This window comes from Dreissena polymorpha, chromosome 7, assembly GCF_020536995.1.
Source record: "Dreissena polymorpha isolate Duluth1 chromosome 7, UMN_Dpol_1.0, whole genome shotgun sequence".
NCBI classification, from domain to species: domain Eukaryota; kingdom Metazoa; phylum Mollusca; class Bivalvia; order Myida; family Dreissenidae; genus Dreissena; species Dreissena polymorpha.
In genome coordinates, this window is record NC_068361.1 from 54972155 (window position 1) to 54997134 (window position 24980).

At 34.8% G+C, this 24980-nt stretch overlaps 2 protein-coding genes and 1 long non-coding RNA gene across 11 annotated transcripts in view; 1 reads left to right on the forward strand and 2 right to left on the reverse strand.

Moving 5' to 3' along the window:
- Window positions 1-24980, forward strand: part of LOC127838321 (zinc finger and BTB domain-containing protein 41-like) — a 138960-nt gene that overhangs the window by 78542 nt on the left and 35438 nt on the right. The window lies entirely within an intron of this gene.
- Window positions 3587-24980, reverse strand: part of LOC127838317 (axonemal dynein light chain domain-containing protein 1-like) — a 46346-nt gene continuing 24952 nt past the window's right edge. For 5 of the 9 annotated variants that reach the window (XM_052365986.1, XM_052365990.1, XM_052365984.1 and 2 more), the window contains exons 19-28: window positions 18172-18198; window positions 15876-15969; window positions 14338-14528; window positions 12532-12585; window positions 10940-11036; window positions 10347-10547; window positions 9589-9687; window positions 7932-8006; window positions 7284-7384; window positions 3587-5313 (exon numbers count right to left, since the gene is read on the reverse strand). In XM_052365986.1, the coding sequence (XP_052221946.1) occupies window positions 5025-5313; window positions 7284-7384; window positions 7932-8006; window positions 9589-9687; window positions 10347-10547; window positions 10940-11036; window positions 12532-12585; window positions 14338-14528; window positions 15876-15969; window positions 18172-18198 (1228 nt within the window). In that variant the 3' untranslated portion in view covers window positions 3587-5024. The remainder of the gene's footprint in view (window positions 5314-7283; window positions 7385-7931; window positions 8007-9588; window positions 9688-10346; window positions 10548-10939; window positions 11037-12531; window positions 12586-14337; window positions 14529-15875; window positions 15970-18171; window positions 18199-24980) is intronic. The other 4 variants (XM_052365992.1, XM_052365988.1, XM_052365989.1 and 1 more) reach the window with 3 other exon arrangements.
- Window positions 21234-24978, reverse strand: LOC127838342 (uncharacterized). Its single transcript, XR_008029774.1, has 3 exons — window positions 23076-24978; window positions 22708-22930; window positions 21234-22659 (listed from the first exon to the last, which is right to left on the reverse strand). It is a non-coding gene; the product is annotated as an uncharacterized LOC127838342 (long non-coding RNA).

A 24980-nucleotide genomic window follows, 5' to 3' on the forward strand; every position in this document is an offset into this window, starting at 1 on the left:
ATATATATATATATATATATATATATATATATATATATATATATATATATATATATATATATATATACATGTTAATGGTTCACCATGGACAATGGTTCACCATATCAGCTTAAAGTGAAACATACATACAAGTAATTTATATAATACGACGTCGTATTTAACAAGCAAGTGCTATTATTCGTTTATACAATTGAAGCTATATGTATTGTATACCCGTTTCAGATCGTCAATACATCATTTTAGAGTGTCTCTAAACCACACGTTTTGTGTATCGCTCAATTTTCGGACACGTTTATTTTTATTTTTTTGTGTATCTTAATGTTCGGACACGATTTTTTTTAAGTTTCCGAAATCAACAAGTTATTTCTTTTTTTCTTCATAAAAACGTTGGGATTGGATGGCTTTTAAATAGCTAAAAGTAGGGAAAATCAGAAGCACAATTAAGAGTAGGAAAAACAAGGAAAGGTAGCAAAAGAAGGGCCCACTTGAAAACCTTTTTTAAGTTATTGCAAAATTGCCACAATGAATGCCAAATTATTGGCAATTTTGGACTGATTGGCCCACCCGGGGAGCGTGCGTGAGGGAACTATCCTCCCGAATGTTAAACTTTTTCAATCTGGCACTTTCCAAGGTGAATTTTTATGCTGAAAGAAAACTTACTTTGTGATATCAATTAATGGAATGTATTAACAAGTAAATCGGCACCTTTCTTAAGTCTAAAGCTTTACAAATTGATGTGAAATTCACACCAATGTTTAAAGCTATAGATTTCAGAATTGTATGATGTTTGATGAAAGTCAAAAACCATTATTGAGAAAAAAATCATAAAGTATGACTGGCATATAACCATTAAATAAGTATTTTCTCTTTGAATTCAAAACTCCTCTTAAAATCCAAAGTAAATTCCTAATAAAATATTTATTATATACTGCACATTTTTAATTTCACCATCATCAATACGTCTTAATCTCCGACATAAGATTACACATTTCTCTGCAAGTTTAATAACCTTTTTCCGGACTTTTTAATTCGTTCCGGATAATTGATTTTTGGCGAAGTACTTGTACTAAAAATATATCTCTAAAATAACCGTTTTCCGAAGTTTTTTTTACGCAACTTCTTCAGATATCAAGCTGGTGTGTATGCCCCTGGTGGACTTTTTTTGAATCGCTTTAGGTTCTTTGACCTGATGTTTGGTGTGCAAGTCTACCTACAGATGAAGGGGTCGCCCAGATGAAGTATGAGTTTCGTGCCGGTCCATTGATTTTGGCGACGTTATGAGCCTTTGACTTAAGACACTTACCGGTTCAAGTTAATGCCGATTATCCATATCACCTCTCTTATTGCTTCCAATATCATTTGTTTTTGTATTACCCAAAATTATAAACGTCAGCAATTTTCAGACCTACGACCTCCTGTACCAATTGCTTCCATTCGCTGCTTCTTTTTCCTTGGCCATATTACATACACCATCGATATATGAAGCATTCAGGATCACAAGGGGTCTGATCGGGGTGGATGTGTGTTCAAGGCGATAAGAAAACATTGCCTAGGCAGGCTTTCCAGAAGGCCTTAACACAAAACACGGAAAAAACTAGGAGTGCTCTGAACAAAAAAACTAGGAGAAAACTAGGGACAAATCTAGAAGAGTTTATGAAAAACTAGGATTAATATCACAACAAATTATACCTTTTTGTAAGTATTGTATTACCATTTCATTATACAAACAAATGCAGGAGCTGTTTGGCTGACTTTTCTTTTTTCGGCTAATCTATTTCTGTGTCTTGATTTCAAATCAATCTTAAATGTTTTTGTTATTTGCAATCAAAATACACAGCGCTCCTTCTCATCCAGCAACAGTTTCCTCTTCTATTTTTTTTAAATTGCAATTTCATTTTTTGTCTGTCTAGAACAAAGAGCCTCTGACTTTTTAGAGTACAACCTTTTTTGATACTTTATATAGGCTAGCTTGTCCCACACTGCTTAAATGGCCTTTGGATATTGGTTCACCATCAATGATGCGATCATACATGGATACCGCATCTCTTGTGCAGCGATGTCCATTGGTGGAATCCTCTGAAAGAAGTGTTTGCTCTGATGTTCAAGTTTTATATTGACTGACACGACTTCTTTCAACGTCAGCATTTCCATGCGGAAGACATAGGCTTGTGACAATCACTTTCCATGGATTTGGGTATTTTAACTTTCCGTTAACTGTCTTGATGTTCAAAACATAGTTCCAATAGCAATCAATCCTTACAAGCCGTTTGTCTTTGTATATCTTGTCGTTTGGGATGGTCTCAGACCTGTATATGTGTGACTTTTACGGCCTCTGTAGTATCAATAGTTGGCAATGTCATCATTGTTTGTGAGCTTTTCTGGTCACGAACTTCTGGATGAAGGCAATGTACCGCTTGCACCACTGTATCATGAAGAGGAAGCTTTGTTTGAAGGTCACTTAAATTGATACTGCACCACATCATTTTTTTTAGTTTTCTGTTTTCCTGGGTCAATATGATACAATGTTTCTTGTGTGTCTACACCAATTTCCATTTTATCAATATGGACAAAGTACTTGCTGTCAAGTACAACAATAGGTTGTAGGTTGTGTCCATGTTTTTCCGCTACAACATCATACTTGATGAAACTCAGCAAAATTGACATCAAGAGGTCAGACATCTCCGAATACAGGTGAATGAGTGGTTCCTGCTTTTGGAATTGTTTGAGCAATCGTTCAAACAGTGGCCCTACACTCATCAAAAACTATATTTGTGCATTGCATTCCTTTTCAGGAGCAGGTGCCAAATCCTTATACCAGATACCTGGTTTTCTTTTTCAGCTGAGCATACATATGATTCTCTTTACTTTTGTGGCGTAGTTGTTTCAAGAAGTACTTGCAAAGTGCTTCCCAGTGGTTTGCAAGATGTTCAAGAGCTGGCATTAATTAGTCTCAGCCAACCGCATTGTACATTATTAAAACCAGCAGGGGGTGGCTCATCTTATGTGTTTTTTTTGCAAACTTGGTCACAACTAGTAAGCCAAACAGCTTCTGTCAATGTACTGCAAATATCTAGGAAAACAAACCATTAATGCATACCTACAGCAAACCCAAATATATTTAAAACACTATGAATACATGTATACATATCCAGGTGACATTAAATTAACAAAACCAAAAAAATATTTTGCCCATTAAACAATTTTCAGGCCCCCAATGGAAAAAAAACTAGGAGAACTAGGAGCTTTTTGTTAAAACTAGGAAAAAGTAGGAGACTTTAAAAACAAACTAGGGAAACTAGGAAAAACTAGGAATGCTGGAAAGACTGCCTAGGGGCTTATCTCCACTGGTGGTTTAATTAGTGCTAATCCCCTATTGCCAGGGACAATAAAACACATGCTCTTTTGTATTTAGGGAAAGTGTAATGTGGGCCCTTTCTTGAGAAAAAAATTAGGCCCATTATAGAAAAAAATCTTAACTCGACAGCCAGCTGGGGAGCCGTGCCCAAGGCCCTATGGCCAGGTTACGGGCCTGCAATGATGTTTCGAGGGAGATTTTGGAAAATATCCAGAATAAGCTAGTCACATATTGATAGTTATTGAATGCATTTTATTGTATACATCAAACAAAGTATCACAGGAATTTTTCAGCAGTATGCTTATTATTAGGCAGTAACAAAATGTACTAAAATTGTTTTGAAATTAAAAAGATTAAAACAGTTTAAACATATAAAATTTCAATTTTACATTTAAACAGAAAAATTAAAGAAAACAAAAACAAACAAACAAATGTACTGCACTTGTGGTAAACACAATTAGATTACACAAGTGGACACAAATATATCTTATAATACATTTTGTTATATTGTTTATGTTATTGCGAACCAAAGTACAGAACTTAATATCTGAAAGTACTACTAAAATAAATCATATAACGGCAAGTAGGAAGTAAATATAGGAACTTGTTTAGTTGCGAATCTGGTCTAGGCATAAAAGACACATTATATGAATTCAAACCATGTGACCACACTTCAAAAAAGTGATTTTTTCAATAGCAATTATGTCAACATTAAAATATCATGTTATTTTCATAAATGAATTGCTCATAAACAAACACAAAACAATTATGTTTATGAATCTCTCTACATGCATTAAACCAGAACTACAGCTTTGTCACAGACGTGATGAATACCCCCACACGCCACATTGACACATAATATCTTGCATGTTGTCTTCACAAAAAACAGTGGACACCATGCCAATGTTTAAAATGCACTAAGTGACCCCGTGACCCAGTTTTTGACCTGGCATGGCCCATGTTCGAACTACACATCATCTAGATACAAATCTGACCAAGTGTGGTGAAGATCGGTTGAAAACTACTTGAATTAGAGAGTGGACACCATGCAGAATGTGTAAAACGTACTAAGTGACACCATGACCTAGTTTTTGATCTGGCATGGCCCATGTTCGAACTTGGCCTTAAGATCATCTAGATAGAACTTCTGACCAAGTTTGGTGAAGATCGGATTAAAACTACTTGAATTAGAGAGCAGACACCATGCTGAATGTTAAAAAACGCACTAAGTGACCCCGTGACCTAGTTTTTGACCTGCCATGACCCATGTTCGAAATTGGCCTAGACATCATCTAAATACAACTTCTGATCAAGTTTGGTGAAGCTCGGATGAAAACTAATTGAATTAGAGAGCGGACACCATGCTCTATGTTCAAAATGCACTAAGCGACCCTGTGACCTAGTTTTCGACCCGGCATGACCCATATTCGAACTTGACCAAGACATCATCTAGATACAACGTCCGACCAAGTTTGATGAAGATTGGATGACAACAACTTGAATAAGAGAGCTGACACTTAATACGGACGGACCGACCGACAGACAGACAGACAAGTTCACTCCTATATACCCCCTAAACTTCGTTTGTGGGGGTATACAAATGCATATCACATAGTGTATCTCATCATATAAACCCTTAATTCAATTAAAGAGTAAGTTGTCTGCCAGTTTATTTCTTTTTTGTCTTTGAGCTCTTAGAGCTCTTTGAAGCCTGAGACTCGGGTCGTTTCTTCTCTTCTTTAACCTCTAACCCTTCCTTCGATGGTGGACGGGTGCTTGGGGTTGTCGGCGTTTTGGGGGTCTTAGGTTTTGCTTCTTTGTCCACTTCCTTGTTATCAGATTTCTCCAGCTCAGCAATTCTCTTGGCCATCTCTCGTATCTTCTCCATGACGATGTTCAACTCTGCCTCAGCATTGTCCGCACGTTCCTCTGCACCCTGGGCTCTTTGTTCAGTCTCCCTAAAAATGGAAGACAATTGTTTGATAACTAACACTTGATCAAAACATTTGAACTTGATCAAACATTTAAGAATCTAATCTGTTATCCATTGCTTGTTTCAATTTCAAACAAGAATATCAGCGCAACTGGTAAGATTCCCCCTTAAGATTCACTGTGTCAATGTATCGGTTGTTTGGAAACTAATCATTATTCAAGGGTCAATATCTACGTGAAGACTCAGTGGAGCTGAATGTCATGACAATATGCATCTAAACTGTAGCTCATCTGCATATAAAGTGTCATCAAATTTGATTATTACAACCTGTGATCTAACACAGAAATGTAAATTCATTAGAAAATGTAATTAAAGCGAGATTGTACGATTTTGTATATGTGTTAAATTGTAATAAACTGATAAAATATCTTACAATAACACAAAATAGGCAAGGAAAATTATACATTGAAGAAGAATTTTATAAAATGCAGCAAAGAAAAATTATAGCGCCCCGAGCCGACTGTGACGAAGATATTTCGTACATATTTTTCTACAATAACGGAAGCATTCGTCTTTTTAGTTAGTGTTCGTGTGTCGTATGAATAGATATCGTTGCAGGAAATTGAACCTATAATCTAAATTTAGATTCACATTGTACATGCATGATTTACATTCTGGTAAATTTGTCTGTACAGACATTTTCGATTTCAGAATTAAATATCTGGCTTATTTCGCATTTTTTGACACATGTTCTTTTTAACTTTTATTTTAATTAATATTGAAATATATGTTCATTAAGTTTTTTACACATTTTATACATATTAATAAATATTTGACAAAATCATATAATCTCGCTTTAATAATCAAAGTAAATAATTGTCTAAAAAATTTAATGGAGCAGAACTTCTTGAAAATATATACATATCCACCCAAAAGGGATGCTGAATGTGAAGTGTCATAAAATTCTGATCATAAGTGGATGTGATCTAACACTGAAAGGAATTCTCATTCAAGTGGAAAACATTCCCAGAAGAATCAAGGGAGCCGAACAACCAGACAAGAAGCCCATGTCCACCATTAACCCTTTACCACTTAGATATGTTGTTTGATGCATTTGTAGTTCCTTAGGAAGTTACATTTAATTAAATACATTTCTAACTAAATTCAAGTTTGAAAGGCTTCATTTCCAACTCCCTTAGATACTGATGAGCAACAAACAGCATAAAACCTGAACAGACTGCGAGTTACTCGCAGGCTGTTAAGGTTTTATGCTGTTTGCACAAAGCAATTTTCACTTTGCTTCTGAGTGGGAAGGGTTTTAATAAAAGTGCATATAAACTTCATCAAATTCAAATCATTTGTTTTTGAGATCTTGCCCGGCAATTAAAAATCAATTGGAAAATGATATATTTGTAATATGAAAGGCCAATAACCTGCGTAAGTGTAATTGCACCGAAAGAAAATGACAACAATACACATGTCCACTATTAAGGGATGATGAATATCAAGTTTCATCAAATTTTGACCATTAGTGTCTAAGATCTTGCACAGAAATAATTAGCGTGATGGATGGAAAGACTGCAGGACTGACAAAATGACAGACTAACATTGAGTAATGCGGAAACAATTATCAGTGTAATTAATCTCAGACAAACACAAAATAAATTCCATACAAATGAGAATTGGAACAGACAGACGAGGTGGTGACTATGTGGTCCCCACTTTTGGGAATATAAAAACATAAATAATTGAATAGTATGTTTGAATAGTAACATTTGCCAAGACAACACATACATACAAATTTGAAATGTGCAATTTAATACGCTTTTAATATAATGTACTTAATGTTTTTTGTAAGGTAAATTATCCAAATTCAAAAATATGCATGATACATTTCATAACCATTATAACAAGAAAAAGCATTAAAATACACTAAAAGCTTTTGTGTTCAATGTCTACAGCGCCCCGTTGACTGCCAGCTGCCAGTCTACTTACAGCAGCTGTTTCTGCAGAGCCTCTACCGCTGCCAGGGCCTCATATGCCTTGCCTGTGTCAGGGCCGCCTATTCCTTCCAGAGTAGAGCCCGGTAGAGGGGGCTGAAATGTGGGTATAGTAGGCATAGTATGTATAAGCGTTTGGTCTCCTGAACAGAATTAGTTTTATGAGCCTCGCTATGGGAATAATAGGCTTCATGCATGTGCGTCAAAGCTAATCTTAGACGACATTTTCCACTTACATGATTTTTTTTTTAAAGAAAGTTCCTTCTAAACAAAAATCCAGTCTTGGTAGAAAGTTTCATCACTAATAAGCCTGTGTAGACTGCACAAGCTAATCTGGGCTGACACTTTATGCAAATGAATTGTGCCCAGGTTTCCCAGTTTTATAAATGAATACAACAGGGTAGGATACACAACTAAAAACGTTTATTAATTATTACACACTGTCTTACATAGGTTAACGTTTGGTTCTCGGACAATCAAGCTGACTGAAAAAGTAATTCCTTAAAAGGTCCCTCCGTTGCACTTGGGAGTGGGTTCTAAATATAATAGATATCCTACAAAACATTTACCAAGGTATGTAAAACAAGACAACAAACATACCAAATCTTCAGCTCACAAATATTGGACATATCAAGGGTCTAACCTGTCCTGATGGCTTGTCCAGAGACTGTACATGGGTGTTGTCATCCCCACCTATCACTTCAAGTTGCTCACCTTCCTGTGAAAAACACCACTTAGTTATGGAGCAAAATTGATAACAATGCTTATCCTCAACTGAGATTACTAGATTTTGATAACTTTCTTTTGTAATATAAATTATATTTCTAAATGTTCAGAAACACTTAAAGTCATTACAATGAAGAATAATAACTTATTTTGAACTGAACTGGGATTCCAGAGGTCTATCAAAAACACAATAACCGGATGAAGGCACTTGCTTTACTTCCTTATATTGAACACGCTTCCACTGTTACAAACATACATTGTACTGTTTTGACTTAACTCTGGGTCATCAAGGAAAACTTAATGAAATTCCTCTCTGGCTACATGCATGATATTTTAACATTTATAAGTTTTAAACAAGTAAATATTACCACTGTGAGTAATATTTCATCCTTTTTTAAGCAGAGCACACTAGATTTCTAACATAAAACTTGATCTGATATTTAAAAAGTTAAGATTTCCTTTAGAAGCTTTGTTAATATTGGCCCTTGTCTTACCTATAATTCCCCAACCTGTTTGGCCCTTGCGTCTTACATATGGTTCTCAAACCTGTTTGGCCCCTGCTTCAGGCCCTGGTCTTATCTTCTGTTCCCCAGCCTGTTTGGTCCCAGGACCCTGCTTCAGGCCTGGTCTTATATTTGGTTCTCTAACCTCTTTGACCCCTGCTTCATTTCTGGTCTTACCATTGGTTCCCCGTCCTGTTTGGCACCTGCTTCAGGCCTGGTCTTAACTTTGGTTCCCTGGCCTGTTTGACACCTGCTTCAGGCCTGGTCTTATCTTTGGTTCCGCAACCTATTTGGCCCCTGCTTCAGCCCTAGTCTTACTTTGGTTCCCCAGCCTGTTTGGCCCCTGCTTCAGGCCTGTTCTTACCTTTGGTTCCCCGGCCAGTTTGGCCCCTGCTTCAGGCCTATTGTTATCTTTGGTTCTCTAACCTCTTTGACCCCTGCTTCAGCCCTGATCTTATTTTGGTTACCCTGCCTGTTTGGCCCCTGCTTCAGGCCTGGTCTTACCTTTGGTTCCCTGGCCTGTTTGACCCCTGCTTCATTTCTGGTCCTACCTTTGGTTCCGCAACCTATTTGGCCCCTGCTTTAGCCCTAGTCTTACTTTCGTTCCCCAGCCTGTTTGGCCCCTGCTTCAGGCCTGGTCTTACCTTTGGTTCCCCGGCCAGTTTGAACCCTGCTTCAGGCCTGGTGTAAGCTTTGGTTCTCTAACCTCTTTGACCCCTGCTTCAGTCCTGATCTTATTTTGGTTCCCCTGTCTGTTTGGCCCCTGCTTCAAACCTGGTCTTACCTTTGGTTCCCTGGCCTGTTTGACCCCTGCTTCAGGCCTGGTCTTACCTTTGGTTCCCCAACCTGTTTGGCCCCTGCTTCAGGCCTGGTGTTATTTTTGGTTCCCCAACCTGTTTGACCCCTGCTTCAGCCCTGATCTTACTTGGGTTCCCTGGCCTGTTTGGCCCCTGCTTTAGGCCTGGTCTTACCTTTTGCTCTCTGGCCTGTTTGACCCCTGCTTCATCCCTGGTCTTACCTTCAGTTCCCCGGCCTGTTTGGCCCCTACTTCATCCCTGGTACATATATTACCTTTGGATCCCCGGCCAGTTTTGCCACTGCTTCCGGTGCCTTTGGCGCAGATTTCTCCTTTTCTTCCTTCTTTCCTGCGGCCTCAGTCTTATCAGTGACCTTATTTTAATATACATATCAAAATCAGACGGTCCAATAAATAAAACAATTTTGCAACTGTTCAGTTCCATGAACTTAAATACTAGTAATATTTGTACTCTCTTCATTCACAAATTAATGTTTAGGATGATCTATCTAGTCATTGAAATAACAGTATCAATATAATATAGGACATGCCATTCTAAAAATAACAGCACTGTAATAGAGTAGCATTCATCTTATGAAATTGAGCTAAATTGCAGCTTTATATGTCTAGACACTACACAGATACAAACAGATATAATAATGAACTCAACGAATAATTAGCTTTTAGAGAATTTACTTCTGTGGAAACCATGCATGCCCACAAATACAGATGATGGGTTGAGCTATCTATCAAGCTGTTTTGAAAAAGTTAAGATGGGTGTTGACAGAGTAAATTAGAACTATTAATTTCAAAAGCCAAGCTCCATATTTTACCAGCCTTAATTTTACTTTGGCAATTGATATTGTATCTTTAAATATTTGCAAGCATAGGTAAACTGATGTTGGCAACACTCGTTAATGAAACAAACTTACAAATAAATCACTTGCCTTAAACAACATGCTTAAATTCCATTAAAGAAATGCTGCCAACAACAGCAATAATTACAAAACTCCACCAATCCTTCCCCACGTACAGTTTTATGTTCTTCCTCTTCCTGTCGGACAAGCCTCTCCTGGTCCACGTAAGCCTCGTCTGTCACCAAGGTCACCTGCTTCTTGTCCTTGACCTTTGTCTCCTTGTCCTGCTTGGGGGGTGGGAAGAGGGCCTCCACTGACTCACCCATGAGGTGGGAACATAGCAGCTTAGACGTCTTGATCCAGTCATCACACTCATTCTGATTGTAACATAGTCATGGTATTAGCAAAGCTCTCTGAAAACTGGTTTAATGCATGTGGGTAATGTGTTGTCTTAATTAGCCTTTGCAATTCACACAGGCTAATCAGGACTACACTTTCAACTTTTATGGAATTTTTCATTTAAAGGAAGTCTCTTTTTAAGAAAAATCTGTCTCAGGCTGGAAGTGTCATCCCTGATTAGCCTGTGCCAACTTAACAGACTATTCTAGGGCCATAAAACACTAATAAGCATTAATACCAGTTTACCCAGACCGGTTCATATTTATTTGTATCTAAATTCAAATTAATCATTTCAACATGCAGATATTCAAGATAATTTATCTTGATAACCATGGTTAACCACATTTTATGAACAACAGATAGTGATTACCTTCAATCGTTTGAGATCCTTGAGCTCATGATCAGCATTCTCTTCCATCTGGTCACGTCTCCTCTGTGTGTTCTCCATCACAATCCCATTACAGCATCTGAAATAGGGACACTCTCTATACAGCATCTGAAATATATACAATCCCGTTACAGCATCTGAAATAGAGACAATCTTTATACAGCATCTGAAATATAGACAATCCCGTTACAGCATCTGAAATCGAGACACTAGCTATACAGCATCTGAAATATAGACAATCCCGTTACAGCATCTGAAATATAGACATTCCCATTACAGCATTTGAAATATAGACATTCCAACTACAGCATCTGAAATATAGACAATCCCGTTACATCATCTGAAATAGACACAATCCTTTTACAGCATCTGAAATAGAGACACTCCAATTACAGCATCTGAAATATAGACATTCCCAGTACAGCATTTGAAATATAGACAATCCCGTTACAGCATCAGAAATAGAGACAATTCTTTTACAGCATGTGACATATAGACATTCCCATTAGAGCATCTGAAATATTGACAATCCCATTACAGCAATTGAAATATAGACAGTCCCATTACAGCATGTGAAAATATAAACAATCCCATTACTGCACTTTATATCATAGACAATCTCACTACTGCACATTATATAATAGACAATCACATTACTCCGCCTTTCATCATAGAACATCTAATAACAGTATCTTATAAAGTTGACAATCTAGTTACTCCACCTTATATCATTAAAACACCCATAACTGCAATGTATATCTTAGAGAACAATATTTATATTGCATAGTATCAAAAGTCTCAGAATGAAAGTGGTGCCTCTTTCTTTCCGTTTACATATTCAAATGATATTGGTAGTATGCTACTGCAATCAACAGCGTAAATGAGTCATGTTTGGCTTATGCGACTGTTCTTCAAATAGTACATATTTTGATGATATATCAATCTGACAAGAATGGTTGTGTGTCACTATATGATGGACAAATGTGCAAATTATTATATTGTTGAGTTGATTACTATTGTCATTCAGTTTGTGCACAAAATAGAAGACAATACAATATTTTAATCAATACAACTAGAAATAAAGTTAAAATACAATTAATAGCACATGATTGAAAATAATTCCAAAATATTCTACCAGATCTCAAGTCACTCAAAAGATTTAAAATAAAACTGTATTTAAAATGAAAACACACACACATTTAAATTTGAGAATTATTATAACTTAGAAACAACCACTCATACTTCTGCATAAACTTGAACTAAACTTAAAAATTCTGAAAACTCTGTTAAAAAAAATGGAGACTCAAGATTTTGAAAATCAAACTTGAAGATATGGAAAACAAATTGGTAACAAAAGTGAAACATTCAAACACAAACTTTAGAGCTCCAAACTCAAGCCTTATAATCTCAACTAAAACTTTTTAATTTAAACTTAAACAAATGCAATTAAAACTAATAGGAATTTGTGAGAATAATACAATCAGACAAGGGGATTTAAAACTCAAACTAGAACATAAACTCCTAAAACCAAGGCTTTCCAAACTGTAACTTCAAGTTTCAAACATGTTGCTTACATGGTCCCTCTCTGTACCCCCTGGACCTCATTGTCAATCCGGCTGGTTGACAGGCTGAGAAAGGTCACATGATGTAGTACAAGAAATACTTGTTGACAGGCTGAGAAAGGTCACATGATGCAGTACAAGTAATACTGGTTGACAGGCTGAGAAAGGTTACATGATGTTGTACAAGTAATACTGGTTGACAGGCTGAGAAAGGCCACATGATATAGTGCGAGTAATACTGGTTGACAGGCTGAGAAAGGTCACATGAGGCAGTACAAGTAATACTGGTTTACAGGCAGAGAAAGGTCACATGATGCAGCACAAGTAATACTGGTTGACAGACTGAGGTCACATGATGTAGTACAAGTAATTCTGGTTGAAAGGCTGAGAAAGGTCACATGATGTATTAAAAGTAATACTGGTTGACAGGCTGAGAAAGGTCACATGGTGTAGTACAAGTATTACTTATTGACAGGCTGAGGTCACATGATGCAGTACAAGTAATACTTATTGACAGGCTGAGGTCGCATGATGCAGTACAAGTAATACTTGTTGAAAGGCTGAGAAAGGTCACATGAGGCAGTACAAGTAATACCGGTTTACAGGCTGAGAAAGGTCACATGATGCAGTACATGTAATACTGGTTTACAGACTGAGAAAGGTCACATGATGTAGTACAAGTAATACTGGTTGACAGGCTAAGAGTCACATGATGCAGTACAGGTAATACTGGTTGACAGGCTGAGAAAGGTCACACGAAGTAGTACAAGTAATACTGGTTGACTGGCTGAGGTCATATAATGTAGTACAAGTAATACTGGTTGACAGGCTGAGAAAGGTCACATGAGGCAGTACAAGTAATACTGGTTGACAGGCTGAGAAAGGTCACATGATGCAGTACAGGTAATACTGGTTGACAGGCTGAGAAAGGTCACATGATGTAGTACAGGTAATACTGGTTGACAGGCTGAGAAAGGTCACATGATGCAGAACAAGAAATAATGATTGACAAGCTACCAAATGTTACATGATGTAGTACAAGAAATACTGGTTGACAGTCGGAGAAAGGTCACATGATGTAGTATATGTAATACTGGTTGACAGGCTCAGAAAGGCAACATGATGCAGTACAAGTAATACTGGTCGATAGGCTGAGGTCATATGATGCAGTACAAATAATACTTGTTGACAGGCTGAGAAAGGTCACATGATGTAGTACAAGTATAACTGGTTGGCAGGCTGAGAAAGGCCACATGATGCAGTACAAGTAATACTGGTTGACAGGCCAAGAAAGGTCACATGATGCAGTACAAGTAATACTGGTTGACAGACTGTGGTCACATGATGTAGTACAAGTAATACTGGTTGACAGGCTGAGAAAGGTCACATGAGGCAGTACAAGTAAAACTGGTTTACAGGCTGAGAAAGGTCACATGATGAAGAACAAGAAATACTGGTGGACAAGCTACCAAATGTTACATGATGTAGTACAAGAAATACTGGTTGACAGTCAGAGAAAGGTCACATGATGCAGTACATGTAATACTGGTTGACAGGCTCAGAAAGATCACATGATGCAGTACAAGTATTACTGGTTGACAGGCTGAGAAAGGCAACATGATGCAGTGCAAGTATTATTAGCATTAATACTTATCAATGTTGCGCTTACAAAGCAAGATTTGCATCGTCTATGTAAGAAATTGCAAAGTGAACACCAGAATCATAATAAATTGCATATTTTTGTTTGAATAATTAGATGTAAAACTTACAGCTCATTTTTTCATATTTGACACGGAACACTCCCGGTTTAGTACTTACAGTACAACTTTAGATGAGAACAGTAGAAGCTGCTCGAAGATGTACTTGGCCCCCTCGTACAGCTCATTGAGGGTCCTGCTGGCCAGCAGCGCCATCTCACCAGCCTCCTTGGAGTTGCCGGGCCGGTCCGGTGCCAGGCGTAGCAGCACTTGAACCATCCACCGTATCATGTCAGAGTGCAGCGTTGTTACCTGCAGGGTACAGGCAAGCAGTAGGGTGATGACAGCAGTCAGGACAGTTTTAATGACTTACAAACAATAAGGTAATGACATAATTCAGTGTAATTCTATTTGACTAAGAATTTGGTAATGGTTACTTTGAAGTGTATCAGAAAGTGATGGTTGTTTTCTTTTTCTCTTTGGAAAGTAAAAAAGAATACATCAAAATAAATTTATGATAAGCATTCACCCTGGTCCAGACTTTTTATAGAGAATGCAGTTGTATAATACAACCAACAACAATTGTTATATTCAAATAAACATTCAAAATGAACATAAACATTAAACAGAGAATGAAGTAAAGATAAAATCTGAATTGTGTCATAGACACTGATATGATGCCAAATATATTTGGACACCAAAATTCCTTCATAACAATCATTTTAACATTCAGGTCAGTCAAATGTGAAAGTTTGTGCAAGATTCAACCAGTATTCGAGTTGTTGTTAAACACATTCAATTTTGGTTCTTTATATTCTATAGTGGAAAAACAGACCAAGGGCCATAGTTCTGCCAAAACTGGTTGCAGCCAAAATTCCTTACTTTAAAATCATCTACATATTTAGATTATTCAACCGGTAAGGTTGGTGCAAAATCCATCAGGTTTTTTTTTCCACTTTTTGGGAAGATAGCCCATGGCTTTGGAATTGGGAATTTTATCGGCATTTTCATGAAATTGGGAAAATAAATTCATTAGCCTTTTTTTCCACACGAAAAGTCCACTGATTAGGGAAACACTAAATTTGATTTAACTCTTTATAATCATTCAAATTAAAAGAAAAAATCATATAATACCCAGTTAGTTGTAATTGAATTAAAATTGAGATGAAATACACATAAGACCTCTTTCTAAAAAAAAAAAAAAAAAAAAAAAAAAAAAAATTTTTTTTGGAAATTGGGAATTTTTTGCCACATTTTAGGAAAAAAGTATACTTTTTGGGATTGGGAACATAGCCAAATTTCGGCTATAAAATCGGGCCAAAAAAAACCCTGTCCATCCATTATTTAAAGAGAAGTTGAAAACACAAAATGTTGGCCATATATACTCTATAATGCAAAAACATACTTAAAGGCCATAATTTTACCTAAAAATTGGAAGAAAAAGTGCAATGCTTAATTATATGAATTTTTCACCGTGGCAAAATGAGGTTTAAAAAAATTGTCATAGATTAAAAGCACATACAAATTATAAAAAAAAAACACAATTAAATAACACTCGTAATGAAGAAACTTAAAAAAAAATATTGCTTCATTATTAAATTTAGTAAAATAAATATGTAAATTTTACTGCAGTGCTACTGCGCACAGTGTACTACATGCCTGTTCCACGAGCTTGGCGTCCTCGCTGTCTATGGCATTGGTTGCCGTGGTGACCCACTTCTGGACACGCCTCACAGTGTCATTCACCTCCACCCTGGGGACATGAAGGACACATTGAAATGTGCGTGTCACCATAGCCTAGGATTGTATGTGTATAATTGAGTTTTGTTGTTGGAAAACTGGGCTAAATGCACATGCATAAAGCGTCATCCAAGATTGACATCTTTTTGCACAAGCATTAAGCACAGTTTTCCTAGAATAAGGCTCAATAATTAAAAGGTTTGCTTCCTGTATAGTCAGTGATTTTTTTCAAGATTACTTAAATTTTTTATTGATTCCCTTAAGTGACTAATTTCAAAGAATCCAAAGTTTTTTTTTAATTCAAGTCCAGAACAATGGAACCTTTGTTTGTGTTATTCATGAAATAATAAAATATAAAATAACATATAACTGCTCTGCTTGTAAGCATCCAAGAAATATCATTCAATTAACAAGAAGAAAATATCAAAATACTTTGTCAAAACAATAAATTGCTATTGACATATAACATGTAGGCTAATTTTTTTACCTAATATTCAGTGCAATTGTCCTAAATACATTATCATTATTTTGCAATAAATCGAAGATTACATTACCCATCCCACTATCATAAAAAAGCACTGACATTATACATGCAATATCTTACCATAATAAAACTTAAAATTTAATTTAAAGATGATAGAACTAGAAATTAAAATAATAATACTGCATCATTTATTAAATAAAGCATATTCCAATAACAAAAATACATAATTATATTTATTGTAAATAAACTACTTTTTTTAAAAGGTTTTTAGTTTGAATAAACAAATCAAAAATTCTTACAGACAACTAGAGCTGTCCCAATAGATCAACCATTATTCTGCTTTTATAGTAAAAATGTACATTTTCTGTCAGTTGCATGATATAATGACCACAGACACATATTTGATGTTGAATATCTGCAGTAGTTATGGAGTACTTGCATGCAAACATTAAACAGAATTTTCTTAGTAAATTAATTGCATTTAAGAGTTATGAAACTTGGTCAGTGACCAAACACAGTGTTCATGAACACATGTGTGAAGTTTTACTTGAAAACCTGTGGTTTAAACAGTGATATGAAGAAGCGGCACTTTCAACTTAAACACATTTCTAAGTACAAAAAGGGGCATAATTCTACTAAAATGCAGGTCAGAGTTATGGAACTTGGTCAGTGACCACACACAATGACCACAGACATATTGTAAAGTTTCAATGATTGCCTGCATTAAAAAGAGTGATAAGATGTTGCACGTTTACCATAAGCAAGCGTTATGAGGACGCCAATGGCATGGCAACATTTGGCTGACTAGTATTTCTTGGAACTATTTGGCGAATAGTCTGGGTAAAAATAAGTCAATTCAAATAAAATAAAAGCATATAATGAAAACACTAGAGCAAACTCTTTTCTTATCTGGCCATGCGTTTTAATGCAAAAACCAAAATGAACAATATAATCACATTCAAGTGCATGTTAAAAATTGCTTAACACCTTTTTTGATAAAATAATACATATAAATTTCCACATGAAAAGCCGATCCATAACATATCAACACAAATGAAACACACAGAAGTGTTAAGTTTGTTAGAAATAAAAAAATGTATAATTCAAATTTAGAAGAAGGCTGTTGAAGAAAAATTCAACCCTGAATCACATCACAAACATAAAGACCATTTTTAAGGCAATATACAGGCATTATTTTAATATTTAGTACAATTTATTCTAAACAAATACTTTAAATGCCAACCTGCAACCAGGCATTGTTGACTTGGCTCCTTTTAATTTAGTATCTTGTTACGGAATGTAAATACCATACCGAAAGTGCTTTGTGAAAAACAAATGTTTGTCTTTACTTTGTTTGTCTTTACTTATTAAAATGGTCTTTAACTTTTCTGGAACAGCCAAATTCTTCCTGTGACACAAAATTAAAATGTTCTCGTAAGCAACACTGTAGGATTCCAATCACCTCAAAAATCAACATTGAAATAATTTTCTTTTTCATTTTCTTATGAAATAAAATTATTCAGACTCATCATTAATTGTATATCGTACAATATTAGACTTTCATAATATTCATCTTGTTTGTTATCAGCTTTGTTAGAGTTCAGAGACATAGATGTATTTACACAATGATATCAGGCCGAATGGTTCTTGGGGGAATAAAAGTTACTAAGGCAAGACTCCTACAGGCTTGTTTCGAGAATGCAACAAAAAATAAATGTCCTGGTACCATACCCTAGCGTCCAGCCTTTTTGCCGAGACCTGGCACATTAAACAACAGCGTTAGTAGTGAACTCTGGACAAAAACAACAACATTGACTAGCCATCAGATTATGGTATCAACAACAAAATCCCAAATTTGAAAATTAAAATTTTACACTATTTACTTCTTTTATGTTATTTATTGTAAAGCGTGTATGATATCCAAAGAATATACATGATGAATTAGAATGCTATGATTACTTTTTGAAAATATGTTTATGATTTTTTTTATTGTAAAATTTATTAAAGATATCAAAAAATATTTAACATTAGCATTTATTACCGTATATAAAATGCTTTTTCATTTGTCCTGCCAATATACATCAACTATTTTGAAAGAAAAGAAAGCTGGACAAGTACACATAAGATGTCATGAACTTATTGGGCCTAATCTTCAGTGGGGTATACACATTAGATGTCATAAACTTAATGGGCCTAATCTTTAGTGGGTTATACACATTAGATGTTATGAACTTATTGGGCCTAATCTTTAGTGGGGTAAACACATAAGTGTCATGAACTTATTGGGCCTAATCTTTAGTGGGGTATACACATAAGTGTCATGAACTTATTGGGCCTAATCTTTAGTGGGTTACACACATTAGATGTCATGAACTTATTGGCCCTAATCTTTAGTGGGGTATACACATAAGATGTCATGAACTTATTGGGCCTAATCTTTACAGGTCAGAAAAGTGTATAATGTAGAAAAGAGAGATTGTATTGTTGATACCAAACATAAACAAAAGTGAGGTAGCAAAACAATGACTGGTCTAAACTGTGATTAATAACAACAATGTTAGATAGATATGTTAAACTTTACATAAGTCATTAAAGTCGTAAAGGAATAATACATTTTAAATGCTTGCTATATATTAATTGTGGAACACAGTGAGTGGCGCATTAAGTAATTTAACAATTATTATTATTATTATTATTAAAAGTATTATTATCATACTGTTTATTCTAACTCTACAATGCTGGTAAACATGCTTGCTTTAATACTGGTTATATAGTATTACCAGGGATCTAGATGGCTAATCATAAGCTGGATCTAACTATCAAACAAGGAAGATGGGAATGCCATGAAACCAGGTTTTTAACATTAAACTGATTAATTTCATGTAAGAAATTGTGCAATACCAAGCTAGGTCTGCTACCAGCATACAAAATATCAGCGTAACACATCCTTCTAATGAAAAGCAATTGAGGGCAAAACAGTTGTTCTGTTTTATTAGGCCCCAAATGCAATCCCAATCTAGGTTTGTATCCAAAGCTTGCTATATCCCAAGTTTTATGCAGATTGGTCTATTGTAACACAAGTTATTGACTGGAAACTACATCAAAGTTTGCTGTTTTTCTATTTTGAGTACCAGTGATCTTGACCTTGACTCAACTGGCTCCAAATGCAATCCCAAGCTTGGGCTACATGTAAGCTACCTACAAACAAAGTGAAATCCCTCCATCAAAACTGGAATTATTAAGCAGAAACCATATTTCTATTTTAGTGCCCTTGACCTGACGGTACCCATATACAATCCAAAAATAAGTCTCCATGCAAGCTTGCTATATTTACAGTTTCATCAAGTTTTAGATTAGTCAATGCCAACTTAAGAGTTATTAACTGGAAACCAAAATTATGTTTGACTCAATCTGCCAGCCTGAACATCCCCTCCATTGTCATACCCCAATCTATATATTTTATAGAGGGAAAACAGACAAAGAGCCATATTTCTGTCAATAGAGGTCAAAGTGAAAATTCCTAACTTCACAAGCAAAGGGCCATAATTCTGCCGAAACCTGTCGCTGTCGAAATTCCATACTTGAAAATCATGACCTGTTTAGGCTATTCAACTGTGATAGTTTGAGCAAGATCTACCCACTAGTAAAAGAGAAGATAAAAACATTAAAGTTTTGGGAAAATATTTTCTAAAGACAAAGGGCCATAACTCTTAATAAACTAATAATTTAATTTTTCAAACAATCATTTAAATATTTACAAATGCAAACTTGAATCTTTTCTCACAATTATTTTTAAGTAGTAAATAAAATAGACATAAATATAACTGTGATGCACAAACAAAAGTTGTCTTATGACAGATAGATTGTAAAGGGGTCTTAAGCAACATAACAAAAATGTTATATAATACCAACAGTTTTATATAATACCAACAGTTTTATATAATACCAACAGTTTTATATAATACCAACAGTTTTATATAATACCAACAGTTTTATATAATACCAACAGTTTTATATAATACCAACAATTTGTTTTTTATTTTTATTATTATTTTCATTTGATGAGGTAAATTAAATAAGAAATCCCTCTTACAAGTTATATTTAAGGATTAATGTAGAAAGGTAGACAAAGCTTAAGAAAGGTTGCTTATTAATATAATTTAAATCATAATTCATAACTAAATAGCTTTGTTTATTTTCGTAAATAATCATGCAGTTTTCTTTCAAAAAATAGTTTTGTAATGCAATGCTTATTGAGACAACATTACTTTCTATAAACAGTGTTTTAACATTTCTACTATAATAGTATGTGCAGATATGGGGAATCACATACTCAGTGATGCTAGGCAATATTATTATTTTTAATTTATTACAGTTTATTATAACCTGTATGGACAAATGCACATCAGTATAAGTATAAAGCATGCATGCAAAGCAAATTCCAAACTTCTTTTAAAGACCCATCATTTTTCTACAGTATATATATATATATATATATATATATATATATATATATATATATATATATATATATATATATATATATATATATATATATATATATATATATATATGTAATGATTATTATGTCAATATAAGAGACATATATAAGTAGTCAGAATTCAGAACAACTGTAAACATTTTTTTAAATGCCTGGATTTTTTCACATGTAGGGAAACAAATGTATGTTTCATATCTACAAATGCTGTATTATTACATTTGAGAAACAAAGAAAACATCAATATACATGTAGTTTAATATTTTTAATATAAAATATTTATTTTTGTATAAAAAATAGATAATAATGCTTTCATGGAAAGTGATTGTTGTACATAATTGTTGATAATATATGTATTATTTAAAATAGTCTTTCTGTATTATTTGATTTGTAAAAGAGCAAAATATCAATTTTTAAATGATTACATTTCCATATCAAATTCAGCTATGTGACAAAAATCATTTATTGATGTGGCCAATATGGAAGCTCTAAATAACAACGAATTAAAAAACTTGCATGCATACATTTAATAGCTCTACAAAACTGAAAACTTCTCAAAGAGAATGCAAACTGTGATAATACAACAATGCAGGGAACTACAATATCATACAAACCACACACCAGAATAGTGCCCCTGTAATGTGCCTCAAAATACCTTCTTTTAAAATGCCATATAATTGTGCAAAATTGGTCTCAAAACATAATATTAAACCATTTCTAACTCTGAATTTTGTATACATTATTTATCCACCAATTCTCTTTCTCTTGTTATCCCACAACCATTTCCACTCCATACCATTTCTCATCTTAGGATTATAAATGCTTCCGGTATAGATTACATTCACACAGTCATTCTCATCCTATATATATTTCCATGTTATTGCCATTCACTTCCCACAATCATATTTCATAGCCATTTAAATCTCACAATCATTCCTATTTCATAGCCATTAACGTTTCATATTTATTCTCATTTTTCATATTTTTCCTATCCAATCAACCATTCAAATTTCACATCCATTTTCAAATAAAAATCATGCCCACCATACATTCATTTACACCAGACATAATTTTAACAGCTACCAACTCATCATTCATTTATGTTGGGGACAAGAAGCTAAAAGTAATCATTTCTACCCATGTTAACATCATGCAGATGCCTAAGCATTAAACAGCCTTTCAATAACAGTACCTTCAGACTTACAAAGACCTTTCAAATTAAATGCAGTCAAACATGTATTTGATGAAGTGCTTTGAACATCAACACATATAATTTGTGAACTTTACCACAGTGGCACTTGTGCATCATAGTTACATTTTATGAGGCCCTTGTGTTGTATGTCTTAGTATCTCAATATGTTTTCTGTAAAGTTTACCAGTACATTAAATAGTACAGTTGTTAAGGTATAAAATAATGATTAAGGAATTAATCAGATTCATAGATATTATATCAAAAATCCACCAAAGAAAATATCTATTTAGAAAGCATATGCACTCAACAAAAGTTATAAACACCATTAGCTAATTTTTTCCTAATTTTAGACATTAAAGTAATATTTTATTGCAATTATAGGATAGGTATAGGAAAATCTCTCACCCTCATAACCATGTACTTTTTATGATACACCACTAACCAATACTTTTATTTATTGGTGAATAAGTTATTTTTTTCATATAACCCTCAAAGTAAGGGTAATCACAAACCTCAAAGTGAGGGTTACCTCTGCCCTCAAAGTGAGGGTTACCTCTGTCCTCAAAGTGAGGGTTACCTCTGCCCTCAAAGTGAGGGTTACCTCTGCCCTCACAGTAAGGGATACCTCTGCCCTCAAAGTGGGGCTCATTTCAACCATTAAAGTGAGGGAAATCACAAACCTCAAAGTGAGGGTTACCTCTGCCCTCAAAGTGAGGGTTACCTCTGCCCTCACAGTAAGGGATACCTCTGCCCTCAAAGTGGGGCTTATCTCAACCCTTAAAGTGAGGGAAATCACAAACCTCAAAGTGAGGGTTACCTCTGTCCTCAAAGTGAGGGTTACCTCTGCCCTCAAAGTGAGGGTTACCTCTGCCCTCAAAGTGAGGGATACCTCTGCCCTCAAAGTGGGGCTTATCCTCAACCCTTAAAGTGAGGGAAATCACAAACCTCAAAATGAGGGTTACCTCTCCCCTCAAAGTAAGGCTTATCAAAACCATTAAAGTGAGGGTAATAACAAACCTCAAAGTGAGGGTTATCTCTCCCCTTAAAGTGAGGCTTATCTCAACCCTTAAGGTGAGGGTAATAACAAACCTCAAAGTGAGGGTAATCTTAACCCTAAAAGTGAGGGTCATCTCAGCCCTCATAGTGAGGGTTGTCTCAACCCTCAAAGTAAATGATATCTGAACCCTGTAAAAAAATTAGCAGAAATCACTTATAATCCAAAGTTTTTTCATTAGGTTGTTTGCTCTGAAAACATAGCAATGAAAAAAGCATTCAATGCAATAATAATCAAAATAACATGGTGAACAAAATATCAAAATGAAATTTATTGATATCTGTTCGACTGAGTAACTAAAACATCAAAAAATATACAGGACTAAAACCCATCTCAGCTTACCACTGCTTGACTGGGCAAATTAATATGGTAAATGGTTGTGATACGTTCTTTTAAGACACAGACCAAGTAATACTGATGTAATGTAAAAAAAAAAATAATAATGATTTTATTTTCAAATTTGTTATTTCAGTCAATACTAAAGTAATTAATTTTTTAAGCATAAGATTGGGGAGATGAAATTAACAACTTTTTTTTATTTTTACCAACTTTTCATTTTTTTTTTATTTCAGAGTTATCTGCCTTATACAGCAATAAATCAAAGCTTGCAGTCAGAAATATATCATGAACAAATCATGGTTGTGAAGGTGAGAGTTTTTCCTCTGACAATGTTTCATTTAAATATTTTTTTCCAAATATAATATTCCAATTGTTTGGCCACTGCATTATAACTTTTGCATAGTGAAGTTATGCTTACCACTAGGATGTTGTATATTAATTTTATTATATTTTTTTTAGACAAATCCCCATAGTACAAATACATGTTACAGCAATCAGAAGGAGGTCACTATTTTAAGCAGAGAAAAAAATGCCAACAGTTGCTCAGAAAACAGCTGGATCAGTTAGAAAATTCAGAATGACTTGACAAACAAGTATTATAAAATAATAACAAAACCATTAATGTATTGTATATTGTTAATAGGTTTAGTACAGAACAAGCAACAATTGAACACTGTGTTAGTTGTTTCCTACATGGTAGTGTTTAGACATATAAGCCTCTGTTATAATACCATTAAGAATTAAACATAGTATCTTATGCAAACCTTGCACATTGTAAAACTGAATTAAAAGATGTTTTTTCATTGAAGATTGAGTGAAACTATGACACAAATGCATACTTTTTACAAATATTTCAAGTTTAATTGTGTTCAGATTTAACGTACCAATAGCTGTTCCAAAATAGCACGCTCAATTATTCTTCTGCTTTGAAAGTATAATGTATATTTTCTGTCAGAGTTATGGAACTTGGTCAGTGACTTCACAATGACCCTAAACACATGTGTTAAGTTTGGATTGAATACTTGTTGTAAATCAGTGATATGGAGGTGTAACACGTTCACCTTGAAAACAAATTATAACTACAAAAAGGGGCATAATTATGCTAAATTGCAGGTCAAAGTAAAAGAACTTGGTAATTGACCACAAAATGGCGCAAACACATGTGTTGAGTTATAATTGAATTCCTTTTGTAGAAAGAATGATAAGGAGATGTTGCCCATAAACCTTAACCAGAGCATTACCAGAACATTGACAATGGCTCCCAAGCAGACATTTGGGTGAATAGTATAGCTTGGACTATTTGGATACCATTTTTGCTACCATTTTTAAATCATATACAATAGTTTTAAGCTCAATTGTGGAATTTAAGATTTCAGTTAGAAAGTATGAAACCAGTCTGCACAGTGTTATATGAATGTGTTATGAAGACACGGGGTTGTCAGACAGGGGTGTGTCCA